Source organism: Montipora capricornis, chromosome 2 (genome assembly GCF_036669925.1).
Source record: "Montipora capricornis isolate CH-2021 chromosome 2, ASM3666992v2, whole genome shotgun sequence".
Taxonomy (NCBI): domain Eukaryota; kingdom Metazoa; phylum Cnidaria; class Anthozoa; order Scleractinia; family Acroporidae; genus Montipora; species Montipora capricornis.
In genome coordinates this window covers 24,782,043-24,809,542 of record NC_090884.1, presented here as the reverse complement: position 1 = coordinate 24,809,542, position 27,500 = coordinate 24,782,043, and the positions used below count along the sequence as shown (strand labels likewise).

Below are 27,500 nucleotides of genomic sequence, written 5' to 3'. Positions count from 1 at the left end.
TCTGCCAAAACCTGCCAATGAGCAAAAGGCATATTGATTGCTATTACCCTTAAAAGTCTCACTAAAAAGTGATCTCAAGGCTTATGAATCCTATTCACTTCACTTTGCTTTTCCGTCATTTTACAACAGAATATGTTTTGCGAGAAAACATGCAAAAACACTCAGTTACATGTAATTCCACAGTAGCTAGCAAAATACTTTTTTTCCAGATTGCTATCTCATCCTGTGCTGTTTTCAAAATGTTTTAAATCATGATGGGTAAAGTTTTAACACAGGCCAAAACAACGTGAACTCCATGCTGCACTTTTTGCAGACAGTGTGTGGGTTATTTAAAAATCCTACTGTGATATACAAGAGCAAAGGTTGGGAGCATGCAGGCGTCTATAATGGCTTATCGTCCTCATCTGAGAAGACTAGAAAATTGCAGATCTATTAGTAGTTGTCAGGGCAAGAGCAGCAGTTTTCTCGGTTATATAAGACCCTGAAAGTTAGTGAATACGTAAATCAAGACAAAGCCCTCAGGTTCTGCAGACTAGCATGTTACGCAAATTATTGCAATTCTCATTAACAGTCATTTGCCTTAAAACAGTTCACGTGAATCAATTTACCTCATCTTGGGCCAAGACATTTTAGCTGTGTGCGCGTGCTTGTAACCGTTATTAAGAATGTTATGTGTGGCACCTTTTTTTGCATTTCAAATTTATTTCATTATTTGTTTGTTTGTTTTGTTTTATGTTTATGTTATCTCAGAATACACTTTAAAAAATAAAGTATAGGTAAGGACTACTTAATGCTCAATTTTTTATGAAGTGAAAAATTTTTCAATATACTGAAAAAGTGCAACCCTGCAAAAATCTTGTTGGCTTTCCTACAGTCAGAATCCTCATTCACAACTTTTGTCGCCTAAAAATCTCAGTACATTAAATTATAATATCCTTATCTCCTATTTTATGAATCTGCTTTAAAAGCAGTCTGCAGTCCTCATTTGTGGGCTTATTTCTTTAAATTAAGCGATAATAAAAAAACCAATAATTATTTTTTTATTTGTTTGAAAAATTCGGTAATTGTTGTCTACATGTACTTCTCTATAAAATCTGCTCTGAACGACAAAATTCAAAGTGACTGAAAGAAATAGTTTTCCTTATAATAAAAGATGTCAAGAATTAGTAGCGATAATAAAAAAAAAAACAAAAATTGTTTTTTTTTTTTGAAAAATTATCTTGAGGTAGTTGCTGAAACCCATAAGGGTTGAAACGTGTAACGGCCCCTTGTGTGCTGGGAAACAACGTTTTAACGGGTGCGCAAAGCCTTCCAATGGGTTGTAACCTCTTTCCAACGGTTCGAGACGATTTTTTGCCCGTCTTTTCACAACACTTTCAACGCAGTGGCTGAACAGTTTTATTAATATTTATACATAGTAATGCCTTTTTTACTTGGAATACTCAGATTTCAACGGAATCATGACCATTCATCACTTTGCACTGTTGTTCAGCCTGACAGTGTCACCTTTTTGCATTTCACGAAGGTGCGAGAAACTTTATAACAAATAAATCAAAAGTGTCAAAGAAGCAAAAGTGAACCAGAAGACTAAAAAACAGAGCGGTTTTACAAGAGGTTGAGTTGCCTTGAATTGGGAATGTGGCTGTAAGCTTATTTGCTTACACAAGATCAGATAGCGCGTCTTAATTCCTCCATTCGCGCATAACCACAATTCCTTGCGCCTTTGATTTTACCGCGACCACAATTTCTTGCGTTTTGAAGAAAAATGAGTCGTTCTCCCGATTAGAGAGTTGCAACTTACCACTCAAGTAGTTTAAGGCCTGGATGTAAAATACGTCCAGAAAATATGGTTGATCGGCTATATTTCCCACTAGATTGCCTGGAACAAGATGAAATCTCCCTTGCAGATATATAATATTGTCTTCTTTTGCCTTAACATATAATATTGACCACGTGGCATGTCATGTGATCAAATTGGTGGCAAATTTCATTGCTACAGATAAATAAATTAGCGTTTCTGATAGACATCTAACATATCTAACTTTCTACGCTTGGAATGATCTTCCTCGAGTTTTAAATTGGAATTGAAAATCATTAAAGACAGAATTTTGGACTCAAGATTGACCTTTGCCCTCACAAATTTCTTCTTAAGAATGGTGGACATTCATTCCAAACGCGAAAAGCTGGAAATAGTTAATTTGCATTACAAAAACGTTTCATTTGATATTCTATGCTAAAACCGCCACCTACTCTTCAGCTACTTTTTGGACAAATGATTACGTGATGATGTGTCAAGTGACAAAGAAGATAGCTTTAATATTACACTTCAAAATGTTAAGGACAAAGAGAACCTCGCATGTGCCCATTTTCGTTTCACTGTCATTCACCTGGCCATTTTCATTTTTTTACGAAATAACCATTTCTACCACTTAAAGCCCTTGGTCCAGGTGAAACTGTTGTGCGCATGCGTGACGTGATGGTCACACCGGGTTTCGTGTGATGTGATATTGTTGAATATAATAATTATTATATTTTAAAAAAAACAGCTTATAAAAATATTTAAAACATTTATGACAAACTAAACGTCAATAAATCAAACATGTCTTTACTGGGTTTAAGGTTTAGAGAAGCTGCTCATTTATCTTTAAATGTTTTAAAAAATTAACATGTGACAGTAATACACTGTGGTGTCCCGGTTTGACCGGTTTGAAATAGAGCAAATACGCATAGAACGGGAGTTATCAATAAAACGAAATTGTTTTCTACACCATGCAAAGCCTAACAATTTAGCTTGTCACTCGTCATTTCGTTTTTCCAGTCAAATATAAAACATCTAGACATGTAAAAGAAAAGTTATATTTAAATTATTTATACTCTTTTTCAAATCAATCAAAATTTTACAACGACAACAATTCTTTATTAGATCTAAAAAATTCTGACTTACAGAGCTTTGCCCGCAATTAGCGAGGACTACTCGAGGCGGGCAAAAGAGGAAAAAAGAAAATTTAAAAGTCCCATAAATAACATCCAAAGAACAAGCCTAGAAGCAATCTAGTTTGCCGTGTGGTTTATAGCCAGAGTGAGACAGGGAGGCGGACTTTAGTCAATACTGGGAGCAACACACAATGTTAGGATTTTGAGAATTGTACTCTGATATCAGAAATTAATATGTAATCGCTTTTAAATTGATTTAGATTTAGTGTTTTGATAGAGATTGGAATGCTGTTCCAAATCAGGGCACCTGAGATAGAGAAGGCTCTTTTTACATTTTTATTTCTAGCTTGCTCAACATAATAATATTCTCGTTGATAACAGATCTAGTCCGCTAACTGTGACTGAACAAAAGACAGTTTCTTGAACATCTTATTAATGACACTAGGAGCAAGATTATCATGAACGTAGTGCATTAGAAGGCTCATTTGCTCAAACAGCAACAATGATATCGGCAACTGTTTTGTTTCTAAAGAACACTGGCCTAAAGCCTGTCTTTTGGGGAACTAGTAGCTTATAAAGGTGACCCCAAGCGCAGATACCATAGTTCTTATGCGGTAATTTTATTTGCTTTCTATTAAGTGTACTGGCCTTTTCTGTTTTTTTGTTTTTTTGTTTTGTTGTGTTTCTTTCAAATTTTCAGTCAATTTTCACCTGAGGGACTTGTCAGAAATTAGCAGGGGAAGGAGTGGGGGTGGAGAATTTTCAGTAATGCGACAAAAATAAAATCACCCTCCCTAGGTAAGCGATAAACAAATGCCTCCAAATTTGTTACAGAGTGGTAAAAGTAAAATAGTTCAGTAATTTTAATAAAGCAAACCTAACATGGAAGTGATATCTCTGTTAGTAGTACTATGGGGGAATATAGGCCGGTTTTGCAACAAGCGTTCTGATTGGTTGATCCCGATACAACGAGGCTTCTGATTGGTGGAAATTTTGGGGTCCGCCATTATCACGTGCACACGTGAACAGGATGGGGTCAAAGTCCAATCGACGTCATAAACAAGATGGCGACCATGTGGGTCGGGTCGGGTCGGGACGGGTCGGGACGGGACGGGAACACGCAACATCACAAGAGAGGTTACCATAGAGTGATTGGTTTCTCGAATCATAACGGTTTAATCAAACAATAACTTAGGTACAGGCGGGAACGTGTGAGGAGACCTGGTGTCGTCTCGTCCCTGAACAAGGGTGTAGGAATCCAGAACCTACTACCCTACAAGAAAGTTTAAGAAAGCAAGACAACATAAAATCATGAAGGATGGATCGTCCATGGTGTGCGTCTTAGCTAATGGATGCAGATACATGGCTCGAAACAACACGACATAAAAACGATCCCAGTAGGAAGGACGACGCCAAGGAACGGGTGTCGTGTCTATTTGGCAAAGACCTTCCCCATGTTTTTGGAAGACGTCGGAGGCCCTCGTTAACTTGCGAACAAGTTTCTTCTGATTCTGTCCACGTCTGGGTTCCGGGAGGTCTGGGGAAAGTATCTGTTCCCCACCACGATCAGACTGGTCCGGCAGTGAGGACATTTCCATGTCTCCCTTTGACGCTGATGTGCATACCCGTATTGGCTGGCTAGGAAGGCGTAGAGACATCGATCGTGCATGCGCTGCTTGCAGCAAAACATCTTCATGGGATGGGATCGGTGTCGGAGCTTGCGCAGGGTACCCAGGTGGCGGCAAATGGCTGTGAATGCGAGATGCTCGAGCTTGTGGGGCTCCGTGAGATGGTATTCGAAGCAGATGACGCACTTGTTGTCGTCTTCGAACTGTTTCTGGATGGCTGCTGCCTCTCGTTCTCGTTGCTCGGCTTTCTTCCGTTCGAGCTCGATCTTTTTCCTCAGGAGTTCCTCCCTGTTTTCTAGATAGAACGCATGGATGCGCGTCAACCGTTCTCTGGCCCTTCTGGCTTGCGAGCGTGTGAGTGGTGGCATACTGGCGAAGCATAGCAAACAGAATGAAGAGGTTTAGGATCGCGCGCTCTTATAAGAGACCCTAATGGGTCATGTGATAGGTCAGGTGACTTAGAGAGGGGGGATGGGGGGGTACCCCTCCAGGAAAGGTCTCTTCTTGAAAACGAGGTTTTAAAGAGGTCTATAAGAGTCGAAGCGTTGGAAGGATCGTCATTCTTGTTCTTTTGAAAAAGTCTATGGGTGGTTGTTTATCGGTTGCTAGATTGTTTAGTGATATGCGACGAGCTCAAAGAGAAGAAAGAAATATTCGAGTGATGAGTGTCATGATCGGTCGGGGTCACGGAAACGCTCCGGCAATGGGATTTGCCGGTCCACTATTTAACATCTCGACTCGACAGAAAGACAAAGACAAAGAGGTGGATACGAAAGACGTGGAGATGAAGGCAGTTGTCCGTTGGGCGGGGAAGGCCAAACCTGCAGGTCAATTCCTCGATGCCGAAGATACGACGACGGAGTTCCCCTGTGTCATCTGTGGCGAAGAGGACCTTGGACTCAAATGTGATAACAATGTGATGGCGTTTTTGGAGAAAGTGAATAAACAACTACCTGGAGGCATCCAAGGCGCCAAGATCAAACCAGACCTTTTGGTGGAGATGGGATGTTGCCACCAAACGTTGCACGTGGGTTGTGTGTTGACATGGTGGTTGACCCGAAGTCATTGGACCTGTCCTCATTGTCGGGAGGTCTACCTGGAGGGTAACGAGAAGCAGAACTACCCGCGGTACGATGAGCGTCAGGACATCATCGTCCAACAAGTCTACGATGCCGTGACCCGGACCATCTGGAATCTGAACACAGATGACGATGAGGACGACGACGAGTTTGACGACGACGACAGGTTTGAGTTGTCGGATTTGTCGGATGATGATTTGACCACTTTGGAGGGACTTTTGGGACGTTGACATTTTGTTATTTTGTTTTTAGTGACACTGTGGAATATTTGATGGAACAAGCTCATCGCAGTGAACGTTTTATTCGTTGGTTTGTGTATCGTTTTCCTCATCGTGAATTCACGGAATGGGTGCGTGCCAATAGAGAGACACAACTATTTATTTATCGAAAGTACCTTCGTGACTGGGCGTTTACTGGTTAGTGATTATTTGTAAGTTAAGAGGACACCATTGTGAATTAAAAAAACATGTTTTATTTTCATTGGCGGTTACATTTGTGTTCTTTAAGAAAATAGTTTAACTTGGGTGGAGGGAACGTCTTCCAATGAGCAGGGCGTAACGGGGTCCTGGGTGTCTGACTGGCTAGCATTCTTTGCGTGCGTTCGTGATTGATGTAACGCGTGTCGTAAGACAAGAGTCGCTGAGATCGCATCCATTGGACGAAATGGTAGCATTCGACTTGAGGGCAATGCAACTGTAAGGGATGCTGATGTTGTCCGCACGACCCGACGGAGAGACGGGGTAGATCGTCGAATTTGGGACATCCCCATCGTTCCAAGTCTAGACGAGGAATCTGCCAGGTATCGAGCCATTGACCTTCCATACCTCCTTTGTGAGCCACGAGGGTCCGTTGTGGGGTCTTGAATTGTTGGTAGAGACGACGGACATCGACCAGGAGCTCACTGGCTACGTGATAGCCTTGTCCGGGATAGTAAGGAAGACCGTGGACGTACTTGGAGACGTAATGAGCCGTACGTTGATCTTTGGCAGAGAGATGGGGCCATCCCACACAAGGTTTGTAGTGGATGGATCCATGATGGGTTCCAGTATGGTCGCAGTACCCCAGTTCTCTAGGTAAGATTTGTCGCCCACTACAGAAATATTCCAGATCAAGAACGATACACACCTCATCCAAGGGGTGTTTCGTCGTCGTCTTCGGAGGAGGAGGAGGATTCGGCGGAGGACCAGTAGTCTTTGGTGCGCCATCCTCGTTTGGACCACCAGTGGTTGCGCACGTCTGGGTCGGGGTCGTCAGCATCGTCGAAGATGTATTTGCACTCTGAGCACACATTAGCATCCGGTTTCCAGGTCTTCAAGGCTGATAAAGGGAGTCGGTTCTTTTCGTACTGACAACACTTGCACAAGTAACGATCCAAGAGAGCGTCTATACGTTTGAGAAGTCGTAAAGTGATGGGATCGTCGTTGTCTTCGGTCTGCGTGGACGCATCAGACATGTTGTGACAAATGGAGAGCCCCGGAAAGGAGTTCAGATTTTTATGAGAGCGTCCACGTGGGAGGCACGTGAAGACCAGGCACGAGAGGAACACGTGCTACGGGTTATAAAGGACGGTGTCGTGCGAGCCCGGATCCCATTTGATCACCATGAGTACGTCGTGGCAATACGGAGGTGTGTCTCCCGCTAGGTATCCTGGTTTGGGTAAAAAACCGACCAAACGAGGTAAGAAAAAAGACGATGTCGTTCGTGAAGCAGCCCAACCGCCTGCCAAGATTTACAAGGAAGCGCGTGAGAAAGCGGCCACCAAACGGAAAGAGGAGATCAAGAAGAAGGATGAGGAACTGAACCAAGCGGCTCGTGAATTGGATGCTCTGTTGGCCTCCGTACCACCCGAGCTGCCTTCGTACGAACAGATGTTGGCCACGATGCCCCTCGAACAGAAAGATCCGCCGTTCGTGGTATCCTTGGCCGAAGGCAGGGTGCATCATGACGTACCTTTCGAGTCTACTACCGTAGTTCCTGAACCACCACCACCACCACCACCCGTGGTGTCGCCCTCGTCGTCCCGATCGTCGCCGCCGCCTCCTTTGACCGGCGCGAAGGACGTGCTGTGCCCGTTTCATGCCACCCCGTTAACAGGCGGCTTGACCAAGAATGGCGCTCCGTACATGTACTGCCGAGATTACGATGGGGTATGTCCTTTGTTTGTGATGGGTGCCGATCGAATCCAGACCTGGATCGATGCCATCGAGGCGCAGTTGCATGAGGATGTCCGACGAGGACCCTGGCATTGCTACCATCAGGAGAAGGCGCGTTTGTCGCGGACGGTGAAACCAGACTCGCCCAACAAGGATCGTTTCTTCTTGGCTTGTCGACAAGAGGAGTCGTGCAAATTTTTCCAGTGGGTGGATCTGGCCTGGGGCAAGACGATTCTCAAGAGGCGTGCCGAGGGTTACGATCACGATACGGTCCAACGGATCTCTCGGGAAGAACAGGAGAAGTGGCAGAAGCACCGTGAAGAGCGAGAGAGGAAGCTCATTTTCGGACCGTTGCCGAATGATGATCATGCGTACCTCAAGAAGAGGATGGAGAAACGGGAAGAAGAATGGTGCAGACGATTGGAACGGATCCGTCCCATCACACCAGGATTGCTGAAATCTTGTTTTTTTGATTTGAATTTTGATCAGATTCGTATCGATTCCGGAGTGTATAAAAGTCAGGAAATGAATTTTTAAAAATAAAATACATGTGATGATGATGATGTCGTGTGCTGAATTGGGTCGTCGGGTGGTGAGGGTGGGACTCGAACAAATCGTACGTCTCCCTTATCGCGAGTACGGACGACGTCTCCGTTGGTCGATCTTGACTTGGGTGTGTCGAGAACTCATGACCTGTCTCGAAGGAGACGATCAATGGGACGGATTGCCCACCCAAGAACCGGTGGATGCCATGGCGACGTTCGCGGTTCTGAAACGCGAGGCCGACTATAAATGGCCTCATTTTGTCATGTATCTGACATGGTTGACGCGAACTCTGGGACCCGAGAGAGCGTACGCTACGTGGCAGACGTTGGAACAACGGTACCTGAAAGACCTGCCTAGTCTCTTGGAGTTGACCGTCCGACTCCTTCTCACCAAGACATGCCGAAGCGGAAGAACCGCCGCCGTGCTTCCGGCGTCACCGCCTACACGGACCCCGGCACGCCCGGCGCTTTAGGCGGCGTGGCCCGCTATGCAAAGGCCCAAGGGTTGTCCTTGAAAGAAGCCCGAGACGAATTGCAAGGGGAATTGGCCTACACGTTACATCGTCCGGTCCGTCGACGTTTTCAGACGTCCCCCGTGTTGGTGTTCCACAAAGACGATCAATGGCAAGCCGATCTGGTGGAGATGCAACCTCTCAAGAAATGGAATGGAGGAAATCGATACCTCTTGACGGTCATCGACGTGTTGTCCAAGTACGCCTGGGCCGTTCCCGTCAAGAACAAGACCGGGTTGGCCGTGACAGAAGCGTTTGAGAAGATTCTGCGACAGAGTGGACGGAAACCGTTGCGTTTACAGACGGATGCTGGAAAAGAATTTTACAATGCACCGTTCAGAAACATGTTGGAAAAAGAAGGCATTCACCATTTTTCGACGCACGGGGATGCCAAAGCCTCGATCGTCGAACGTTTTAATCGTACGTTAAAGCAACGCATGTATCGTTATTTCACGGCGCGTAATACGCGAGTGTATGTTAAGGTGCTGCCCCAACTCCTCGACGGGTACAATGGGAGTCGGCATCGGAGTATCGGTATGGCGCCACGCGACGTGACGGAGAAGAACGAAGGCGCGGTGTGGTCCACGTTGTACGGCAAACGCCTGAAGCGGCGTCCTCGTCCCAAACTCAAAGTGGGCGATCGCGTTCGACTCAGCAAGAAACATCGTCCGTTCAAGAAAGGGTATCTGCCGGGCTGGACCGAAGAAGTGTTTGTCGTACAACGCGTGGTGCCCGGACCCGTGGTCACGTATAAACTGAAAGAATGGGATGGCACGCCTCTCGAAGGTAGTTTCTACGAAGAAGACGTTCAGAAAGTGACCGTGCCCGACGAAGCCTTGTTCCGTGTGGAAGAGATCTTGCAACGACGCAAGCGGCTCGTGAAAGTGCGTTGGTTAGGTTGGCCTAAGAAATACGATAGTTGGATTCCTCGTTCTGCGTTGCGACATGTATAAAAGATACAAAAGATACAAATAAAAGATACCATACACGATGTCTCGTTATGTGACGTTGTCGAGTCATGTTCAAAAATCCGAGTTTCCCGACAATGGTCCTTCCGAGTTTAAAGTCCGTCTGCCTGATGGTCGTGCCTGGCAGCAGGACACGGATCGTTGGGAAGTGGGATTGAGTGGCGTCTTTCTGCCTGACATTCCACCACCGCCGCCACCACCGCCTTCGTTTCCCGAGAAGATCCTGGTTCACGAGTCGTACCATGGTGCGGGTCATCCAGAGACGTGGAATAAGGAAGGTTACGTGTGCATGTTTTACTACACGACCTGGAAAAAGAATGCCAAGGGAGAGATGCATACCTTTCAAAATCAACGAAGAGTCATCTGGTTATCGGAGCTGACTCCTTCCGAGACGGGTGTGGAATTTGTCAAACAGATCCTGGATCTGATGCAACAGAAGATCCATCAAAATTTGAGTGCCGGAGAACATCTTTACTTTGAAGTCACAGACACGAGTCAGACCCCTCCAAAGACGACGAGATACAATACTATGGCCAAGTTTGTATGGAAGGGAGACGACTTGCTTTTGGATAATACGCTCGTGTATCAGCAGGGAATCATGTGGAAGTATTTTGGATGGGTCAGCGAACTGGCTTTCCATATGGGATGGTTGACCAAGACCGTCAAGACGGCGCCCAATCAAATTTATCAGCCATTTCCGGGTCACTACAAGAAAGGACCCAATCTCCTCATCGAAGCCATTGACGAGACCGCCCCAACACCGGATTACACCAAAGAACAGTTTCGCGACGGATCCGTCTTTCAGTCGTACCCTAGTGCTTTTACCAAAACCACCGGGCCGGTAGCCTTGGTCGCTGAAGGTTCGGGATGGCATGCGTTCTATAACAATGCTCATTTCTTGGTGATGGCCAAAGCCTTCAATTGGCGGTTCGTGCGTCTGAACGAGGCCTTTGCCCGATTGAAACCCACTCCCTTGGCGAAGCAACCGATCGAACGTCCCCTCTTTGTCTACATCAATTTAGTGGAAAGTCAATGGTTGGAGGAGTCGTACGACCAATTGCTGCGTACCGTTCCCTATAAAAGTGGAGGTGTCTGGTGGGAACCACGACAGGTACACTACCATCGTCTACGAGGATCTCAGATCGAGACGATCCACGTTCGTATCAAGGAAATCGACGGGCGTCCCGTGGTCTTTCCAAAGAATACAACAAGCACGCTCTGTCTTCATTTTCGTCGTCGTCATGAATCGCATCGTCGTGCTCAGCGATCCTTCGAGAGAGTTTCCGGATAATCGGACCAACACGTTCAAGTCGCGACTTCCTCAGGTGGTCCAGTTTGAAGGGGATTGGGAGGTCGGATTGACATCCATTTCCATGCCCGATAGTGGTTTGGATCTCAGTAGTTTTCTCTCCGATGGTGCTAGCGTGGTACGATTGAGGTATCAAATCTTGAACACATCGACAAACACTCGCACGGTTCGTACGGACGATGTGTGGCGCAATAATGTCATCGAGAATTCTCCGTTCATTGTGGATGGGGTCGGACTCATGAAAGCTTTGATCAATGAGATCAATCTGGAGATCACCGATACTTTGCAAGGAGTCGTTCATGGTGAAGTGGAGGACGCACGTCGACCGACCTTTCGCTGGGAAGGAGAGACGGCTGTCTTGGAAAAAAAGGATATTGGAGTACTGGGAAGTCATCCTATTACCGGTAATAACGTGGAACTGAGAATCGTCAAGGATTTGGCCTTTCGCATGGGATGGTTGAAAGTCGACAACAAGGGCAAACACAGTCTGGGTCCCAATATTCGATACAGTCTTCATGACGCAAAGACTAAGAAAGCAACGCGGGTGTCCAATACGGAACTAGCCTTGGAAGCGTTATGGATGGCCGATACGACCTGGCTCACCCTGAGCTTTGTGGTAGAGTGGCACTTTCTCAATTTGAACACGGCATTCCAGCAGGCTCTAAGTCATACCTCCCGAAGCTTATTGATCTACTCAGACGTGGTGAGTAGTAACGTCATGGGAGATGCCGAACATCCTCTGATACGAGAAGTCCATTATCAACGACGTGGCGGAGGGGACGTCTATTTTGAACCGATGCATATTCAATGGATGCCCATGCGTCGTCGTTACTTGGATGTCATCGAAGTCAGCGTGGCCGAGAGTAATGGACATCTGGCTGACCTGGGAAGAGGTCATAGGACCATCGTCACCTTTCAGTTCCGGAAACGGAAATGAAAAAACGTATAAAATGAAGACACGTCGTATGGGTTATCATTTTCTCATCATCATCATCATCATCATCTTTGATGTCATCATGCGTGGGGGTAGTTTGACACGGTATTATCCTCCGTACCTTCGTGGATCGGGTGCTACCGAAGAGTTGATCAAGATTGCTTCGCCCGTCTTGTTGAACGCCGTGCAAACGGGACTTCAAGCCGCGGCTAGTGGTCGTTCCTTCAACGACGTCGGAGGTGTGGTGGGACACTCGCTCAAACGCGGTTTGAAACGAAAGGCGGGCGCTTTGGTGAAAGTCGGTCTCAAAGCCGGTGGACGACATGCCTATAAAAAAGCCAAACGGAGTGTGGCGTCCATCTTTAGACGATGAATCGCAGACCGATGGTCGTTCATTCACGGTTGCGTCGACAACGCGCTTACCGTCGACGTCAGTCTGCTCCTACTACTATAAAAGGCAGGAACCCCGTTCAGTACGGTGGTTGGTTGATGCCGCACCTACCGAGAGCACCACGACGACGTAGCAGAAGACGAAGAAGAAGAAGAACACGATGAGTGTGGAACTGTTTACTATGCCGTCGACGGACATCACGGTCGATTCGTACCGGATGATCCCGTACAGTGCCGCCATGACGGGTATCGTACCCGTCACCTTTACCGTTCCCGGTTTGGACGAATTTGTGGATTTGGGACGCAGTTTTTTCGAAATCGAACTGAAATTGAATTCGGCGTCGACCAATGGCATCGTGGCCGATACCAATGCGGCTTCGGATGCCACCAATACCAAGTTTGTGTACGTCACCAACAATCTGGCTCACGGTCTCTTCAAGCAGATCAATCTACGGTTGGGTGGTGTGTTGATGAGCGAACAGACCGATACGTACATGTACAAATCCTTCATTGAAACCCTCTTGAATTACAGTCGAGACGAAGGCGATACGTTGTTGGCCCCTCAAGGTTGGGTGAATTACCTGAACGTGGAAGAACAGCTGGCAGCCACGGGAGGCGACGACGACATTTCCACCACCGCCGGATGGGCGCACAATAATACGAATCCTCTGAAGACAGCCACCAAACTGTTTTACAGCAATAACAAAGCTACCATGATCATGTATCCTCATCTGGCCGCCATGCGAACGGGACGTTTGTTGGTCCCTCGCGTAGAAATGGTGATGGAACTGTTTTGCAACACCCCGGACTTTTTTCTGTTTGGGACCAAGACCAGTGGTGCAGGGGTCAAAAAATACGTCACATTGGGTGCAGGGGATCTCAAAGTCACCTTTCATTTGTGCCGTGTCAATCTGAATGTCAGTGTGGGTAACGAACTGATGGCCAAGATCGATGTGAAAGGTCAAATGGCCAATTATCCCATGGTCAAAAGTCAAATCCGAACCTTCTCGTTCGATGGCAAGACCACCTTGTGGACCGAAGACCAGTTGTTCACAGGCCGCCTTCCCGACCGTCTGGTCGTCGGGCTGCTGGATAGCAAAGCGTTCAATGGGGATTTGGAGTATTACCCGTACGCCTTCCAAGATTTTGGAGTGAAGAGTATCCGTCAACTAGTGGGTGGGGAAGAATATCCCTATCCGACCTTGGAGTTGAATGGCACCAACACACGGAAAGACTGGTTGGGCTATCAACGTCTCTTGGAAGCCAGTGGTTCCCTAGCCAATCATCGTCCTCACATGATCCAGCCAGGAGATTGGGGCTACGGCAAGAATTGCACTTTGTTCATGTTTAACAATGTACCCAACGGGAATGCCGATTCACCGTATCATCGAAATCCCAAACAAAAAGGCAAGCTGCGTCTGGAAATCCGATTTAATACCGCTCCCAACAAGAACATCACCATTCTGGTGTTTGGCGAATTCGAAGACAACTTCCAGGCGGGTACCAACGGAAACATCCTGTATCAAAAGTACGAGTGAACAGAAATGGAATTTGTGCCCTTGAGTGACGTGACCTTACGCGCCTTGGCCTTGGACGATCCGATCCTGAAACGCGTCTTTCACGGCGTCCATCCCTCCGACGGACTCCCGTCGCGTCCACCCCGTACGACACGGGCCGCCTACATTGTCAATACGGACCCACGAGGGGAACCGGGTCAACATTGGTTGGGACTTTGGACGGAACAGAATCGGTGTGAAGTCATGGACAGTTACGGACTCCCGTTGACGACCTACCAAGCGCCCGACTTGGAACGCTGGCTCGAAGACGAATGGGATGCAGTGCAATGGAACGATCGGACCCTCCAAGCTTTGAACAGTACCGCTTGCGGTCATTATGCTTTGATGTTTTTGAAAGATAGGGTTCGGGGACGTACCATGCACGAGTTTGTGCAAACATTTTCTCCCCACGATTTTGTAGCCAACGATCGAAGGGTGGGTCGACAAGTACGTCGTCAAATAGTCAAAGAGGTCAATGCATTACCCTGCCTTCAAGGTTGTACACCGCATGAACCGATTCTTCTACATTAAACTTTTTTTTTTGTCTTGCCGTGTCTTGTCTTGCATTAAATAAATAGTCGGGTCGTCCCATGTCAAACCAAGGATGGGAGTCCATCCAAGAGATGGAGTCTAACCCGGGACGTCGGTACACAACCGGGCCGATTTAAAAGAAGTGTGCCCTCCCGTCCTTTTTTCTATCATCGACAAAGGATGATACGGCAACCCAGTAGCACGATGATCGTCGGTCCCTCGGGGAGTGGCAAGACGCAATTGACCGAAGCCCTCTTGACAGAAGGCAATGTCTTTGAAGGAGGACGGACCAAACCGTGTCATTACTGTTATGCTGTGTGGCAACCGCGTTTCGAACGGATGAAAGGTCGTGGGATCCGATTTCACGAAGGGATCCCCGACATTTCGGATCTTCGACAATGGTTTGGAAAAAGTCAAGGTGGGATCCTGGTCTTGGACGATCTCATGGACGAAGGTGGGAACGACAAACGCGTGTTGGACCTATTCACTCGAGAATCGCATCATCGGAACATCACGGTGTTGTATTTGTGTCAAGACTTATTTCCACCCGGCAAGTATGCCAAGACCATCTCTAGGAATGCCCATTATCTCTTTGTGTTCAAGAATCCTAGAGATCAATCGGGATTTCGGGCCTTGACGTTACAAGCCTTTCCCGATCGATGGCGTGACGTCCTTCGTCTCTTCGAGAGGTGCACGCAACGCCCGTACGGGTATATAATGATGGATCTTCATCCCGCTTCAGACGATCGGTACCGACTGTTCAGTTGTGTGACACCATCGGATGGTCCGACTCAAGTGTGGAAACGTGAATGAGTAGCCCAGGATCCCCGTTTGCCCATTGGGATCCCTCTGACTATCAACGTGCCTTGGCAGAGTACCGACGACAAACTCCTTTCACACCTTCCAGTCCCGGATCGCCGTTTGACCAGTTTCAATTTGAACGCAATCCCTCCGAGTATCAAAGGGAATTGCAAGCGTACCGTCAACAGCAACAACGACGGAGAGCCAAAGAACGCGCGGCTCGTCGACGTCGAAGACAAGGCGGACGGGCTTTGCATTTGAGTGAACGTCTCGAGACCGCTCGACACATTCCTCTAGGAACCCGATCGTTTTCTGAACCCAGGATGGCTTCTGCCCCAGCCGGTGTAGGGAGCAGGACACCGCGGACGTCCCCGGCCGGTGTGGGGAACAGCATTCCCAACATGGCTCCCAGAAACAGTCCGGCCGGCGTCGGAACACGAACCCCCAACAGTACGATTCAAGAGTTTTTGGAAACCTTGGATCAGGGTCGTGTACCGACGCCCGAACCCAATGCCCTGTTGACCGAACTGGGACTTGACAATGCTGGAGGATTAGAGTCCGATGGGCTTTTAGCCCAACGACAACTCATGATGCGTTCTCTTTTGGACGGGAGTATCCCCGTTGCTCAGAGAACCCAGATCCAAAGAGATTATCTGATCTCCGACCAAGATTTGCAAGATTTTGCCGCCAGCGGTCCTTCCAATCGTCCTACCACTGGAGGGAAACGTCCACGTCCTACCACCGGAGGGAAACGTCCGCGTCGACGTCCTCTCCCAGCAGGTTCTCCTGCAGGTTCTCGTGGTCGAGGTAGCGGTGGCGGTGGCGGTGGCGGAGGCGGTGGCGGTGGCGGTGGCGGAGGCGGTGGCGGTGGCGGTGGCGGTGGAGGAGGTTCTCCTGGTGGCGGAGGTTCTCCTGGAGGTTCTCCTGGAGGCAACAGTCGCCGTGGAGGTCGACGACGTTTGAACCAGGATGGACTTCGTCGTCAAATGGATTTGTTATCTCAAGACGCCCGTCAACGAACGGATGGACGTCGTATCCGGAACATTACCCATACCAACACCGTGACCACAGTCTACGAAGATGGTGGTACACCCACCGTCCGACGCACCTCCTCCCGACTCAGTAACCCATAAAAGGACATGCACCAACTCGTACCATCAATCATGCCCAAACCCAGACGACGACGGCGACGACCCCCACAACGTGGACGTGGTCTCTTGTCGATCCTAGGCAAAGCCGTGGCTGCTGGATACACGTTAGGAAAAGACAAGAGGTATAAAAGGATGGGTGCTAAAGGAGCCACCGGCCACTATGAAGCACCCAAGTATAATTACGGTATGATGAAACGGATTCTCAAACGAAAACCTTGGGCACGAAAAATGGTGATGGATCGAATGATGCGTGGGGATCCGCATCCTTTGAGGGGACTATGAAACAAAGAAGAAGGAGAAAACCCCCCGTCCGACGACGACGACGTCAGCGTGGCGGGGTGCTTCCTTTGATCGTGGCAGGGGCAAGTGCTGCACTCGGAGGCGTGGCTGCCCTGGCGCGTAAGAATGCTCGGACCCGAGCACGTCACCGTAAACGGTACGATGACATGGTGGCTCGAACACGAGCCGAAGACGCTCGCCGTGGAGACGATTCAGCCATCGTGTACACGCACATTCCTGCCTACAAACCGCCACGTTACAAAGGTCAAATCTTCCTCGAGAAACTCGGACGTAAACTCAGAGGTCGACGATAACTATAAAAAGGACAGTCCAACCGATCCCATGGTAACAATGACACGTCAACGTGGTAGCGGTATTTGGTTGAACGGGAGACGTCAACGCGGTCGTGGTTTACCCATATGGGTGCAACGGGGCGGCAACCTGATCATGTTCCCAACGGCTGTTCCTAAACCTCTGCGAAAAGGACGCCGCCGTCGACGACGACGAAGACGACCAGGAATTCTCCGTGTATAAAAAGAAACGCCCCGGATCGATAGCCCGGAACACACCAACCATGTCGTGGAGGATAGAACGACAATGGCCGTTTCTACGGAGCGTCTTGAAAGAAGCCGATCATCAAACCCGTCGGGCACGCCTTCAGGCCGCCAATGCCGATCAAATCAATGCCGTGAGTGAATTGGTCATGAACACGATCCGAGGGAATATTCCTATCTCGTCCAAGATAGTGGGACGGCTTCGACCTTACGAAAAGGTCTTAGGGGACATGTCTCGTCGAAAACATTCTATTAAAAAGAGACGTCAATTGATGATGAATCAGACAGGGGGAGCTCTTTGGGATGGTCTGAACGCCGCTTGTGACGTGGTACGACGAAGCAAAGGACACAGACTAAACACAGCTTGTGACATACTAAGACCCAGGAAACGATAAAAGCCCGTGGACATCGATCCAAAGATCATTTGCAAACATGGACGATGGTTGGTGCGATAATACGTGGACGTACGGACCTCGTTCGTTTTGCGCCCTACAGGATCAGATACGTGGGCTTCGGCATCGAGTCCGAGAACAATGCGACATTGTCCGTCAATTGACCGATCAATTGCAAGAACGCAATCAGAGTTTGGAGCTCGCCGAACAAAAGATGGGGGTCTTGCAAGAACAAGTCTGCGAATTAAATCGACATCTGGAACGCGAACGCTACGAGAAACAGACCCTCTACTATAAAACCAGAGAGAGACGCGACGATCTTAGTACCTCACGATGAGCGAAGCGGAGACCATTCCAGGATTTGAAAACAAAGTCTTGATCGATCCCCAACGACTGCGTCAACTCGAAGACGTGTACAAGGAACGTCTGACCGAAAACCTTCCTTTGGCCAAAGCCGCTCGTATCGCCGCCAAACAAGAAGCCGTTCTCATGTCGGATCAGATTCCTCCAGGTATCAAGAATACCTTGGCCACCTCTCTGGCCGACGAAAAGAAACGGTGGACCAAAGCCGTTCGACAACCTCTCGGGTTCGGACCGGATGCCGACGACGAACGCGATGCCGAAGCCGATGCCTATGCGCAAGGACCCTTACACTCCATGTTGACGCAGTTGGTCAAGAAAAAGAAAAAGAAGGACACGTCCGAGACCACACCCTCAGCACCCCCTAAAGCTAAAAAACGCCTTCGATTCATGACTCAACCTAAAGCAGCTCCGCCCAAAAAGAAGTCAAAGAAAAAAAAGTCGACCCCCAAGACACCGGTTCCCTCCGTCGATTGGGGACAGCTTCCGTTTCAAGGAGATCCCAGGATGATGGGGAACAGTATGGCCGACTACATGGAGACGACCGCTCAATCGGTCAAGAAGAAGATCCGTAAGAAGACAGGTCGCCGTCGTCCCACCGAAACAGATAAATTACAACGCCCACCCGGTTGGTTGGATTTCGATAAGAAACTCAAACGACGCTTGGATGGCGAGGACTACTAAGAGACGACGACGCCAACAACGACGACGACGTCAGCGAGGTGGCAAGTTTGACTTGCAGAAGGCTTTGGGCAAGACCGGGATCGAGTTTCATTGGCCTGGCTATCAGTACATGGGTCCTGGCACCAAATTGGCCAAACGACTCAAACGAGGGGATCCTGGCATCAATCGTTTGGACAAGATTGCCAAGACCCACGACATGGATTATGCCAAAGCCAGAAACTTACAGGACAAGTGGAAAGCCGACGACAAAATGATTCGGGCCATCAGTAACCTCCCAGGCAAAAAGAAGAAGACGGAGAAAGTGGTCAAGAAAATCATGCAAATGAAACGTAAACTCAAACTTTAATTTTGAACATTTTCAACGAAATTTACGATTGAATATTCTTGTCCGACGACAGTAAGGACCGTAAATGTCAATAAAAGGTACAAAATAAAACTGTCCCGTCTTCTGATTCTTTTTGATCTGTTTTTCCGGGTGCCATAAGGGCTGTCTCTGATAACGCCAGGCCTCACGAAGGGCCTGTCCTGTTGCACAACAAATCAGACTACCATACAGCATGACCGCTCTCATGTGACGCCGTGCAGGGGGTAATTGGATCTGTAATGGAAATAAAAATGTCCATCAGTTCCTCTTCTCATACGATAGTGGCGAAGACGCCATATCTCCGCACATCTCCATGACTTCCTCAACCAGTGTTGGGTGGAACAACATATATCAAAAAGAGTCGCATGGATCTGGATCTGGATCTGGAACGAAACAAGAACAATAAGGAGGTCCCAGACTGTGATAACATCTCGCCCGTACCACCAAATGTCCTTCGGTATTCTGATAAACAAAATGTCCCTCCTCGTTACGGACCATGATCTGACGACGCCATACAGGTGGATCCAAATAATAAAGGGCCACGCCTCGATCCTCTTCCAATATCTCCTCCACCAAATCCTCATCGTAAGGGTAGATGACACGTAACTGAAAGGATCCGATGCCTGTGATGGGGTCTGATCCCCTATAATTGTAAAATCCGTATCGTGACACAATGGCATCGATGATGGTCAGTTCCTGGACCATGGTATACCGTTCTCCAAAACACTCCGCACAGTAACGACGACCCTCGATCGCTACGTACTCCTCGACATCCGGGGAACGCTCAGCAACTAAAACACAAACAAAGACACGCCTGTCAAACGTTCCTCCAGTAACATGAATCGAACCTCGGGTGTATAGGGTCGTCTCTCGTGCACATGAAAGCGTCCACTCCACGTACAAAAACATCGGTCGGCACGGACCATGATCTACGAAAAATTCATCGAGGCGTTAGTTCCCATAAGACACGCATCTGATAATGACCATTCCACACGAGGCTATAGGATCTCTCAACCGCAGTCGATTTTTCCCTACGACGTTTGTAGGTCCCCTGGCAATGTCGTGCATGTTCCTGTGGTGCTATGTTCGTTCGTTGGTCATTGAGCCGGTCAAGACAATACATGCATGTGATGGGTCCATACGAACAACAAGGTGAATCCCAAAACGTGAATCCTTCCCCATTGGCAAACACCGTCATGAACTTAAAAATAATAATAATTAGCGTCATAATAATGTCGGTCAGAAAGTTCCTGGTTCATTTCGTCTTTGATTGATTTCCAAACACGGTAATAAACATGCTCTTGTTTGGAGGTACGAGGTCCTCTGTAGCATCCAAAGGTAGGTAAACTACACCAGGTCTAAACAGAAAATGACATTCACGTTAATAGGAGAATCGACTATCGGCGACGACGACGGCGACGGCGAATACGACCATGAGAACCGACTGCCCTCCATAACTCCGCTATAATGTCCAGTTCTTTTTCCGTCCAACCCCTCTCTAATGAAAAGCGAGTCGTACATCTAAGGATACACCAAGTCTAATGAAAACAAATGTAACATAGGTTATCGACGGTTGTACACAGTAACGAGTCCATAAAACGGATCCCAAAAATCCACATCAATCCTCTTCCACAACTCCGCCGTAATGTCCATCTCTTTTTTCGTCCAACCCCGTTGGTACGAATAACGAGTAAACTGATTCAGACGACACCACATCTAATAATAAAGAGAACGAAACGTATGATTCAATATCCCGTCCCAAAAGAGACCCGTGCCCCTAAGACGAAAGCAATAAGAAGTACACGATCCGTATCCATAAGAGGTACAACGTCCGGGTGGAACAAAGTCTGGAAAGATGGACGGGAACCAAGACCACTATCAATAAAAAAGAATCAACGGTCACGGTTACTGTAGCCGTAATAAGGTTCAAACTCAAGATAAGTAGATCGGCGACCCCCCGAATAGCAACGACGACGTCCGTAGGAGGTCTCCGACCCGTCACATCGACAACGAATGAGACACCCGTAACACAGGCAACCAAAATGGTTGAGGTCCAGTCGTTTCAAACAGTGAATGCACGTGGCGGCAGTCTCCGTACAACGTTGAGGACACACCCACTTGATCCAAGTCCAAGTCGCCCTCCGTGGATAACCATTCAGTGGATAACCTCTGGTTCTATGTTCCTCCACCACCATCTATTAACAAAAAGAACCTATCTTAGAATCTCGATCAAATAACGTCGCCTCCATCGAAACTGCTTCATCGTTCTCGGAGGACGTCCCCGTCGCCACATCCAACAACCATTCCTCCATACCCATCTCGATAGCCTATCATCCCCGAACGTATCCTCAAATTGACAAATCACCTACGAAAGAAAAACGACCTATCTTAGTATCTCAGTCAAATAACACCGCCTCCATCGACGCTGCTCCTCCGTTCTCAGGGGTCGTCTCCGTCGCCACACCCAACGATCCTCTCTCCATATCCATCTCGAAATCCTCTCATCTAATGTTTGTTCCAATTGACAAATCACCTACAATAAAGCAAAAACTAGGTCCAACTATACCCCTGACACAAATAACACCAGTCCCCCAAATCATGACGACACGGTGGAAACCCATAACCCACGTCACAGGTACAAATCAAACATCCCGGACGACGGTACGAATGGTATGAAAGCGCACAATTACAGTCCCACTTTCTACACGTCAGTTCCACATAACTGCAACGGCATTCCCATTCGACCTGATGATGATCCGCTTCCGACCTAGCGACTACCATGACCTACAACAAAACAACGACAATGAGGAGATCGAAACGGCATACAAAGAAGACCTCTCCGGTAGACGGGCCATCGACACCAACGACACACGACCAAACCCTCTCGACGAGGAGACCGATACGTGCCCGTACAATAACGATACCCCGGACAACCCATCACGCCCAAAAGACAATACCGACATTTCATGCGTCGGCTTCCCGCAGGATTACCCCCAGGAGGAAACCGTCGGCACGGTCCGCATTCAAAGACGATAGTCGATTCTCCTACGTACGTCGCCGTCATCTAAAAGACATCAAATAAAATAAACGAATCTATCAGATCCGCTTCGATTCCCACCCAATACAAATAACCGGAACGTACCGTGCCATGTTGAGCGCAACGTGGTAGACGGAGTAACTCTTCGTGAATGGGGTTCCAACGTTCCCTCCGGTCCTTCTCTCGTTCCTTCTCCTCCTCTCGATCTCGAATCTTCAATACATGTTGACGTACTTCGGGAGGCAATAGGTCCCAATACGAAGCCTCGTCTCGGGTCGTCGGAGTCTTTGCCGTGGTCTGGCATTCTTTCCGCCAACGTCCATTCTCTTGCTTGACCCACACCTCTTCCTCATACTCTGGGTCTTGCTCCATAGTACGTCTGGCGACTGCCATCTCGAGCGCATGTCTCTTGGGTTCGGATGCCATGACTTTTTCTGAGACTCCTCACTCGATCGGGCTACTTAACAGGAATCGTTCCACCAATCCCCGGGCTCCTAAGGGGTCACATGACTCTCCGGGGGGGATACCCCCCCATCCCCCAGAAGACCCATCTCTCTCCGGATTGGTCCATCCAGGGTACACGTCAAGGTCCTTCAAGGTGACTCTTTCTCTATAAAAGACACACCGTCTTCTTCAAACAAAAAAAAACATCTCATCATGGAAAGTGATAGTGACAGTGACTTGGTTGAAGCACTCGATTAGTTTGAACAACTAGGAGGTGCCGCTCCAGGACGTTTCGTCTTTGAAAGACTCCCTGTGGTCGAACGACGTAGTGTCCGTCTCGGAGTTCGTGAACGCGTCTTTCAACTTCGCCCTCGACAGATAGGAGCGTTCATCCCCCGACAACGTCTCACCGATGCTCTCGTGCAAGGTCTTCGTAGCGCTCTAGATGACTTAATCAACGATCAAGACATTCCGGATGGCGATCGCATTTACATCGCTCTATCCTCCAACCGTATTGCCAATGCTTACAACGGTTGGGGACTGCGGGCTGGAGAATGGCGCGCTCAAGGTCCACGCGTGGATGCCTTACTCGGGAATCTTTCCCACATGCTCAACTCGAACGAACAATTTGAGATGGACGATTCCTTCACCCTCTCCTTCGTTCATGTACGTGGGGCTCCCACAGGTTCCGGTTACAAAAGAAAACATTTACCAGGGCATCAAGCGTCGACGCGTCTCAGAGAATTCAAGCGTTGTATCTTACGTGTTCCACAGGATGACCAACATCTATGCTGTCCACGCGCCATCGCTATGGCTCGAGGGGTCCATCAACATCGAGACGATCCTCCACGTCGCCGACAATGGACCCGCTGGAACCATCGTCGCATGACACGAGCGGCTCAAGAACTTCTAGAGGAAGTCGGTCTTCCTCCTCAACCCTGCGGTCCCGAACAACTTCAACAACTCGTCACCGCTCCCAGTCTTCAAGACTACACCCTCGTGGTCGTAGATGCCAACCGCGCTTATGCTTGTTTTGCTTACGGTCGTGGGGACACGTTGTTAGGACTCTTACACGAAGACGGTCATTACGATGCCTTGTCTTCCTTACCCGGTTTCTTCGGCCAAGATTACTTTTGCAGCCAATGTTTCCAAGCCTACAAGCATCTAGGTCAACATGCCTGCCGTAACAATCGAACCAACCATTGCGGCGCCTGCTTGCAAAACGGATGTTCTGATCATACCGAGGCCTACCGACAGTACCGCTCGGCTCAGACACCCTGTATTCTCTGTGGACGTTCTTTCTACGGTGACACGTGTCTCCAAACCCATCGGACCAAGACCCAGGCCGGTCAACCCGCGGATCCTGAACATCCTTCCGTCTGTGCCACCCGTCGTCAGTGTAAAGAATGTCACCGCACGTTACGTGGTCTCAAAGAGATCCGAACTCATCGGTGCGGGTATCGGAAATGTTCGTGCTGCAAGAAAGACGTCGACGTCCATGCCCATCGATGTTTCTTACAAATAGAAAAGACTCCCGCCGAAGAACGACGCTTGACACGGCAGCGACTCTCCTTCCAAAGGATCCTGAGTCAGGGACTGGCGCCTCTCTTAGAAAACGAGGCCGCTGGCTTGCACGCTTTCCTGGCGGGCGATAACGAGGACGAAGACGACGAGGAGGACGATGAGGAACCACCCTTGCACGTTTTCTTTGACATTGAGAGCATGCAAGTCGAGGGACGTCACGTGCCCAATCTGGTAGTGGCCGAAACGGAAGACGACGACGATCCTCCCGTCTCGTTCCAAGGAGATGACTGTCTCTTTCACTTTCTGGAATGGTTAGAAACACTCACCGAAAATGGAATGCGACCCCTAACAGTCATCGCTCATAATTTCAAAGGGTATGACAGTTATCCCATCATCGACGAACTCCACCGGCAAAAGAGAGACCTGGACCAAATCCGAAACGGTGGGAAAGTCCTCCAACTCACCTACCCTCACGAACACACGACCATACGTTTCATCGATTCGCTCTCCTTCTTCCAGATGCCACTGAGCGATTTCCCCAAGACGTTCGGGCTCACCGAGCTCAAGAAAGGATACTTTCCACATCTGTTCAATACCCCCGAACATCAAACGTATGTAGGCCGACTTCCCGACAAAGCCTTCTACATGCCCGACGGCATGTCCGTCAAGAAACGTCGCGACTTTGATACCTGGTACGACGACCAAGCGGCACGACAAGTCGTCTTTGATTTCCAAGCCGAACTTTTAGCCTACTGCCAATCGGACGTGAAACTCTTGAAACAAGGATGTCTCACTTTCATGCGGGATTTTCAAGGACGCGCTGAATTCAATCCCTTTGAGCAAATGACGGTCGCCTCTGCCTGTAATCGCTACTTGCGTATGCACTGTATGGAAGAGGACTCCATTGCTTCCGAACCTCCCCTAGGATGGCGAGGTCGTGTCAATCATTCCCAAGCCTCCATGGAATGGTTGACGTGGTGCGAACACCATCTACGACAACGAGCCTACCTGGCCCTCTCGCCGGAAGAACACGAGAACCACGAAGCCCTAGCTCGTGCCTACGGACACTACGACGCTTATCATCCCTTACATCGCCAACGTATTCAGCATGCTCGGAACGAGGGCGAGTACCGTATTCCTGGTACCCGATACACGGTCGACGGATACGATGCCGATACCAAGACCGTTTACGAATTCTGCGGGTGTTTCTGGCACGGATGTCGGACTTGTCATCCCCAACGCGCCGACGTGCATCCGACCTTACTCGATCGCACCATGGACGAGGTCCGTGCTCTCGTCGACAAGAAACGCACATTCCTCATCAACCGTGGGTACCAAGTCGTGACCATGTGGGAATGTACCTGGAATGCTCTCAAACAAACCAACCAGGACATCATGGACTTTCTAGCCCGTCAACACATCCAAGCCCCCCTTGAACCACGAGACGCTTTTTACGGGGGTCGGACCAATGCCGTACGTCTCTACGCACACGTCGACGAGGAAAAGGAGGAAGAGATCCGATACGACGATTACACGTCCTTGTATCCTTGGGTCAACAAGTACGGCACCTATCCACTCGGTCATCCCACCTTCCTGTACGAACCCGACACCACCGATCTCTCGCCTTATTTTGGTTTGGCCAAATGTACCGTCCTTCCGCCCCAACGTCTCTACCATCCCGTATTGCCTTACCGTAGTCACGACAAACTCACGTTTCCCTTGTGTCGTACCTGCGTCGAAGAGAACATTTCCAAACCTCTTTTGGAAAAGACGCATGCCTGTCATCACACGGACGAAGAACGTGCTCTCGTCGGTACCTGGTGCACCCCCGAACTCGACATGGCTGTACAGAAAGGTTACGTCATTCAACACGTCCACGAAGTATGGCATTTCGATCAGCAACGTACGGGACTCTTCCAATCCTACGTGGACACGTGGCTCCAAATCAAAGAAGAAGCCAGCGGTTGGCCCGAAGGCTGCACCACCCCTGCTCAGAAACAAGCCCACATCGATGCCTACTATGCTCGGGAAGGCATTCGTCTCGATCCCACCAAGATCGAAAAGAACCCTGGACTCCGAGCCCTAGCTAAGATGATGCTCAACTCCATGTGGGGTAAGTTCGGGCAACGGATCAACAAGACTCAGGTCCGAGAATTTACCGAACCTCAACCGTTCATCGAGTTCCTCGACAGCGATCAACACGATGTCCGTTATGTCAGTTCCCTCACCGAAGACCGGGTCGAAGTCCATTACAAACTCCAAACGCACGATGTCTTGCCTTCACCCAATCTCAACATCTTCATAGCCGCCTTCACCACCTGTCATGCCCGACTCCGTCTCTATCGAGCCCTCGATCATCTCGGTGAACGCGTCCTCTACTTCGACACCGACTCGGTCGTCTATCTCCATCGTCCTGGCGACCCGCCTTTGGATCCTCCACGAGGCGCCTACCTTGGCGACTTCAAGGACGAATTGGACGCGGGCGATCACATTGTGGAATTCTGCTCGGGTGGTCCCAAGAACTACGGTTACAAGACCAAGAAGGGACACGTCGTATGCAAGGTCCGCGGTTTCTCCCTCAACGTCGAAGGGATGACTCAATTGAATTACGATGTCTTGCGTCAAAACACTCTGGATGAATTGCATCGTCCTCTAGACCAACCGCGTACCACCCGTGTCACGCAATCTCACACCATTCAAAGAAATGCCAAGACCTACACCTTGGAAACCCAACCTTCTCACAAAGATTACCGGCTCGTCTACTCCAAACGGGTCCTGGATCCCACTACGGCCCAGACCTACCCTTACGGTTACGAACGGTTCACCGAAGAGGATCTGGATCTCGCTCAAGTTTTAGCTGACCTATTTGCTTAAGGGACGAGTCGACACCAGGTCTCCTCACACGTTCCCGCTTGTACCTTAAGTTTTGCATTTGATTAAACCGTTATGATTCGAGAAACCAATCACTCTATGGTAACCTCTCTTGTGATGTTGCGTGTTCCCGTCCCGTCCCGTCCCGTCCCGTCCCGTCCCGACCCGTCCCGTCCCACATGGTCGCCATCTTGTTTATGACGTCGATTGGACTTTGACCCCATCCTGTTCACGTGTGCACGTGATAATGGCGGACCCCAAAATTTCCACCAATCAGAAGCCTCGTTGTATCGGGATCAACCAATCAGAACGCTTGTTGCAAAACCGGCCTATATTCCCCCATAGTACTACTTCTGTTAAAGAAACAGGACCAAAAAACCTAGGATGATAATAGTTTCTACCAGTGGAAACCAAGATACACACACTGCATTCAAAACTTCAATAGCTTGTCTGGTTTACTTGGCAGGAAATATTTTGTATGGCATAATTTTCATACATGG

At 48.8% G+C, this 27,500-nt stretch overlaps 2 protein-coding genes across 2 annotated transcripts in view; one reads left to right on the top strand and one right to left on the bottom strand.

Annotated features, from left to right (window-relative positions):
- The window catches only part of LOC138039155 (uncharacterized), a 109,610-nt gene that overhangs the window by 59,210 nt on the left and 22,900 nt on the right, over nt 1–27,500 (bottom strand).
- Nucleotides 14,720–15,352, top strand: LOC138038454 (uncharacterized). The gene has a single exon (XM_068884319.1). The coding sequence runs from the start codon at nt 14,720–14,722 to the stop codon at nt 15,350–15,352; it is 633 nt and encodes a 210-aa protein (XP_068740420.1).